The sequence below is a fragment of the Solanum pennellii genome, chromosome 7 (assembly GCF_001406875.1).
Source record: "Solanum pennellii chromosome 7, SPENNV200".
Taxonomy (NCBI): Eukaryota; Viridiplantae; Streptophyta; class Magnoliopsida; order Solanales; family Solanaceae; genus Solanum; species Solanum pennellii.
The window spans coordinates 4,052,864-4,058,932 of record NC_028643.1 but is presented as its reverse complement, the minus strand read 5'-3'; the positions used below and the strand labels follow the sequence as shown (position 1 = coordinate 4,058,932).

Genomic DNA, 6,069 nt, shown 5'->3' with positions numbered 1-6,069 from the left:
TCGTGATTCACATAATATCCTTTATTTATATCTTCCTCCATCAAATTTGATCCATTAATATATATATATATATATATATATATATATATGCCAAATTAACCATTTTATATAATAATTAATGGCTTAATTGCTTAAAACTTTTTTGTAATAATTCTACTACATAATTAAAAAATTAGAAATTTTATTAGAGATATATCCGACTTTTAAATAGTATTGTATAAGTAATATTTTTATTTTAATAAATGTTTAGTGGATTAGGTGTATAACTACTATTATGTGATGTCATAATGTTAATGAAATTCAACACATAATATATGCACACAAAATAATTGACTTATTTTATACACGTAATTTTCGTTAATTGACTCCTTTTGGACAATAATTGCTATCATGTTATTAAAATGATAACACTATATAGCTACACTTAGAAAACACTTTTTTTTTTGTAAAATTCAAAATTCTTTGCATGTGAGTATTTTCTTTTTTAATGAAGGGTAAAAACACACCAAATATATAATTCTAAAGTTTTTTAAGTTTTTTATATATCTAAATTATTATGTGTAGGAGTTCACTATATTTAAATTATAGTCAAATGTTTATCAAAATATTTCTCAATTATTAGTTATTCACTTTTTCTTTTATGCAAACTATAAGATGTTTGAATTTTCTATATGAATTATCATTAAATGTTTATCAAAACACATTTTAATTATTAGTTTTTCACTTTTGCCAACATAATACTCCTTCGTTTCATTTTCTTTATCCTTAATGAAATAATTTTAATGCCATATAATATCTCAAAATTATTTTAGATCATAAATTAATTTTTTATTTTTTTAAAAAAGACTCAAATATATCACGAATTTTGAGAAATGCTTATTTATGCCACCCGTTAAAAGTTTTGGCTCATCAATGTCATTTTCGTTTGAGAAAAAATATATCTATGCCATTATTTATTTATTAACTGAAGTAACATAGATGAACTAAACTTTTAATGAATGACACAAGTAAACTTTTTTTAAAATTCGATAACATATTTGAACATTTTTTTATTTTTATAAAAAGTGATTTAATTAATATCGTGTAAAAAATTATTTTTGTCAACCAAAAATAATATAAATGGGTTAAATTTAACGAAAGACATACGAACATTATGTATTTATTTTTCTCTTGATTATCATATCAAGTCAAATATTACCATATAAAATGAGACCGAGTAATTAATTTGTTAAATGTGTGTTTGACGGTCTAAGTTCTTTCAAAGCTGGCAACACAAAACAATGATACCCCCCCCCCCCCATCACTCACTCACTCTCTCTTCATCTTCTCTATCTCTCTCTCTCCTCTTTGTTTTCTTCCTCAAATCGTTTGGGAACTTCCATAGCTAAACATATGTGCCTATAACTCTATAAACTTAGCCACATATACAATCACTACTTATAGCCATGAATGACCACTTCCTTTTCTTGAATTGTCTACTCTCTCTACACTGTTTTTCCACTTTCAGATCTGTGTAGCTCTCTCTTTTGAAGCTTCAGACATGATTTTCTACCTATTTCCTCAATTGGGTTCCTTTCTTTTTGGAAATTAATCTCACCCATCTTCTCATTCAATTCGTCAAAAGAAAAAAAGTTCAACCAAAAAAATAAGGTCAAGTTTCTGTAAAGGTCTGATTTTTTTTTTTTTGCTTCAATGGGGTTCTTCTTCTTCTTGTTCTTCTTGTAGTGAAATGACATTTTCATGTAGTTTTATTGTTGGGTTTTTTTTTTCAGCATTAATGTCAATTAGTACAACAAAGATGAGCAAAATTTAGTGATAAAGCTATTTTTTTTACCTCATTGGGTTTGTGTTAATGTGTGATTTTCGTTCATATTTTGAAGGATTTTATGTAAAGGTGTGGTTTTTATCTTAATGGGTTTCTGTAAATGTGTTTTTTTTTAAAAAAGTGAATTTCCAAATTGAAGGAAACATAGACAAATTAAAGGATCTCTTATCTTTTTTTAAGTTTGGGGGAAGTATGTTCATTGCTTCTATGTAATGGCATTGTGAATTGATGAAATCTTGAAATTGATAAAAAAAAATGGAGTAAAAATTGCTAGATTTTTGGTTCTTTCAATGACCAAACAAGTTAGTTAGTTAGTTTTTTTTTTTTTGCCTCTTGAAAGCATTATCTAATCCAGATCCCAGTAAGTTTTAGCTGCATTTGTCTGTTTTCCTTTTGAATCTGATGTGTATATATTGTATCATTCTGATTCTTTAGCATTACTGAGATCAACCTCAATGCTGTGAAAAAAGAGACAATCTTGAAACTTGTTTCTTCATTTTTTTTTTATGATTTGATATTAAAGGTATGATAATGAAGGATATGCATATTAGTCACCTGATTTTGCAAAACAAAAGACCCTATAAGCAATTTACATAGTAGTGTCTACATCATCTTAATGGATTCTGCTGTACTGATAATAATAAATAATTGGTTTATGAACTAAAGCTGTTTCACTGTAAATTAACTTATTGACATTATGGACTGACTGACTATTAATGTTCATCAGGATCTTAGTTAAGTAGTAGATCCAAAAAGAAGAAGAGAACAGTCTATCTGGTGGCAATATGGATGGTATGGATGATAGGAGAATGGGTTGTATGGGTGGATTTCTTCAGCTGTTCGATCGTAATCACATTTTAGCTGGGAAGAGACTCTATTCGACGAAACGTTTGCCACATTTTACGGTATATGTCTTGTATTGATTGATAAGTTTCTGTTTAGATGTATGTATTGTGTTTTTATGCATTGTGCTTGTATTGGTGGATGATTGTGAGGGTATTTGTTTGAATGTTTAGGTTCCTGATGATGTGTCTGAGTCCGATAAGTTTGTTGCATCGCCCGCGGTTTCAAAGGAGCTTGTTAAACCACAGCCAAGTCTGGATCAGTCTAAGCAGGCTGCAGTAGGTGTCATTTCTGTTGAGCCAGTTGTTTCTGTCTCGGTAGAGACACCGCCAAAGTCACCGCTCCCTCTTCCTATATTCGAAGTAAAAGAAGGGACGAGGTCTTCGTGGAAGTTCTGCAAAGAAGCTCCGAGGCTCTCATTGGACAGTAGAGCTGTTGTTGATGCTAAAGGAAGTCTTCGACCGAGGGAGCTACGAACAAAGGGTTCAGTTCTATCAGCTAACAGAGGTGAGAATACTGAGGATGGAGTAGTAGCTGATGGTGATGACAACCAACGTCCGTGCCCGAGTGTCATTGCAAGGCTAATGGGACTTGAACCATTACCCCAATCAAACAATGAAACTCTACCGAAATCGGAGTTGAGAAGATCTGCATCAGAATCCAGAGTTTCAAGAGATTTGTTTAATGGCCGTTATGTGGATGGAAACAATGTGGATTTCAAAGAGCTAAACAATACTCGAGCTAACGTATCAAACAATGCTATGAAAGACAATGCAATGAATGAACGTAGAAGCACAATGTCAAATGCAAGACCTACGGACCGGATGGGTTATCCGCTGAAGAATGAGAACACTGAAAGACAAAAGGCTTCTAACAGAAGTTTAAGTTCATCGCCGTGGAAGTCACCTCAGCACAGGAAGTTTTTCTTCGATACAGCGGACATTTTCCCGGAGCCAAAGCAGACGGTCTCACTCTATGGTGAGATTGACAAGAGACTGAAGATGAGAGGAATTGATGAGCCTTCTAAAGATCTTGAGACATTGAAGCAAATCCTTGAGGCTTTGCAACTCAAAGGACTCTTACATAACAAAAGACCGTCGGAGCAGATTGGCCACCGGAATTTCGTATATGATCCTACTTTATCATCTGATGAGTCCCCAATAGTACTTATGAGGCCTTCGAGATCAGTTTCACCAAGTCATAGAAGAATGGCAAATGGTACATCCCCTTCAAGTTTGAGAAACCGAAATGTAATTGGTCGGAGACTTAATCTTTCTAGTGAAAGCCTTCCATCTGTGAGCCCATGTCGGGAACGGCCTGCTACTGAACGAAATGCTCGGAGTCCATTAAGATCTAGAGATTCCAGCTCACCAACTCAAAGAGAAAACAGTGTGAGGCTTTCTAGTTCTGTGGCCAAACCGAAGAATCTGAATGTTGATAGTCGTAGAAGAGCAGGAGAGCCAGCTGAGAATCGAAGAGTTTCTCCAGTACAATCACCAAAGCTTAGTTCCAGGAGAAACAGTTTGGAGCATAATGGCGCAAAGCGATCACCTAGAAACAGAAGAGAAACGACAGAGAGTAAGCAGAAAGAGAAGATCACAACGTTTGTTACAGAGGACGAGTCATCTTCCATCTCTGAAAGTACCGTTAGCTCATCTTTCCAAACTGATGCGGAGGTATAGTAACAAATCAAGTAACTAAATTTATCTTGAAAGATAATATAGTAATCACTAATGACTTGAATTTAATTGTTGTTTCTTGAAATGTGGCATTATAGAGATCAAATTTAGAAGATTACAATGAAGGAAGGAGCCTTTTGGAAAGGTGCGATAAGCTTCTTAATAGCATAGCAGAGATGACAGCCCCTGAGTCACAACCGAGTCCGGTGTCAGTTCTTGACTCATCATTCTACAGGGACGACTCACCATCCCCTTCGCCTATTATGAAAAGGAACATCGATTTCAAAGGTAAACAGTTAATACTTTCTTCAAGTATTGGTGATTTCCATACATTTGATAAGATTTCCATGTATCTGCTTGTGTTTATAGCTAATGTTACTTAAAAACTGAATCAGATGTTTCAGGGGAATCGGAGGAAGAAATATGGCTCTCAGCATTTTCACCTGTCAGATCAAAGTGTAACGATTCAATGGATGACACTAATCTTGGTTACATTTCGGACATCCTTAGAGCTTCCTGTTATCTGCCTGAAGACTCTGATGTATTTTTATTATTGGAAAAACAGCAATATCTCAAAGGAAAGGACACCTCCAAGGTCTCCAGACTCCAACGGAAGCTGATCTTCGATACTATAACTGAAATTCTTGATCGAAACAGACAACTTCCCCCATGGAAAGCATTTTCCTTGTCAGGTTCATCTATAGCAAAGCCATCACTCGAAGGCATTTGGACGGAGTTCCAAAGAATCCAAGAAAGGCAAAGTGGTAACAATTTGGTTGAGATCATCTGTGAAGTTCTCAAGAAAGACCTGGCTCAAGACACTGTCAATGGTTGGGGAGACTGTCCGGTTGAGATGTCCGAGGCTGTTTTGGACATGGAAAGGCAGATATTCAAGGATTTGATTGTCGAAACGATTCAAGACCTTGCTGTGATTGGCTTCAAAACTACCCTCTTAACCGCTTCGCGTAGGAAGTTAGTTTTCTAAAGCCTCATTAATCCATTTTCATGTCCAAGCTTCCTTGTTTTCGTGTTCTTTTTAATTTGTTTTACCACTTTTTAGGTTTTGGTTACTATTGATTCTTGACTACCTTAGGAAGGGTACTAATGTGTTGTAATAGTAGTCACTTCCCAAGATTGTAAAAAAAGGGAAAGTGTTGTTAGACTGAACTCTCAAGTTTCTGCAAATCTCTTTTCTTTTCTGTGAAATGCAAAAAAGTTTTGAGTTAGTTGGCAAAAATAATTAGTTATCATGTGACTTGAGTGAATCAAATTTGACCCTTTGGGAAAAGTGATACATGTTTGGTGATTTTAGTAAATGTTCAAGGTTTGATAAAGTGGTTGTGTGTTAAATTGACATCATTTTCTGATTTTCCTTTTGGTTGGTTGGCAAAAAAAAGTAATCTGATGCATCAAGTTTTCGCTTTGCATAGGTCTATATGGTTTACTGTATATAGCTTTACCTTGCATTACGAACTCATGATCTTTTAGTCAACGTGTAAATAACCTTATCAGTTAGCATCAAAACTTTTGCATTATGAACTCATGATGTTATCAGAATTTAAACTCGTAATTTTTTAGTCACGTGATAATAATTTTATCTATTATGTTATAGCTTGTCTAAATAAATTAGACACAAACAACAATAGAATACACTGAAAGCCAAAAAGGGATGTTTAGTGCATACTTTGTTGAACCAAAACCTCTTACTTTGGGAATGAAAAA

At 34.1% G+C, this 6,069-nt stretch overlaps 1 protein-coding gene across 2 annotated transcripts; it reads left to right on the top strand.

Annotated features, from left to right (window-relative positions):
* Positions 1-1,281: 1,281 nt before the first annotated feature.
* LOC107026169 (protein LONGIFOLIA 1) lies at positions 1,282-5,639 on the top strand. 2 transcript variants are annotated; one of them, XM_015227037.2, is made up of 5 exons: positions 1,282-1,667; positions 2,553-2,730; positions 2,842-4,344; positions 4,446-4,635; positions 4,743-5,639. In XM_015227037.2, the coding sequence occupies exons 2-5, from the start codon at positions 2,611-2,613 to the stop codon at positions 5,330-5,332; spliced, it is 2,403 nt and encodes an 800-aa protein (XP_015082523.1). In that variant the 5' UTR covers positions 1,282-1,667; positions 2,553-2,610; the 3' UTR covers positions 5,333-5,639. The 2 variants fall into 2 exon arrangements, with proteins under 2 accessions (XP_015082523.1, XP_015082524.1); XM_015227038.2 differs by having other exon boundaries at positions 1,285-1,650.
* Positions 5,640-6,069: the final 430 nt, after the last annotated feature.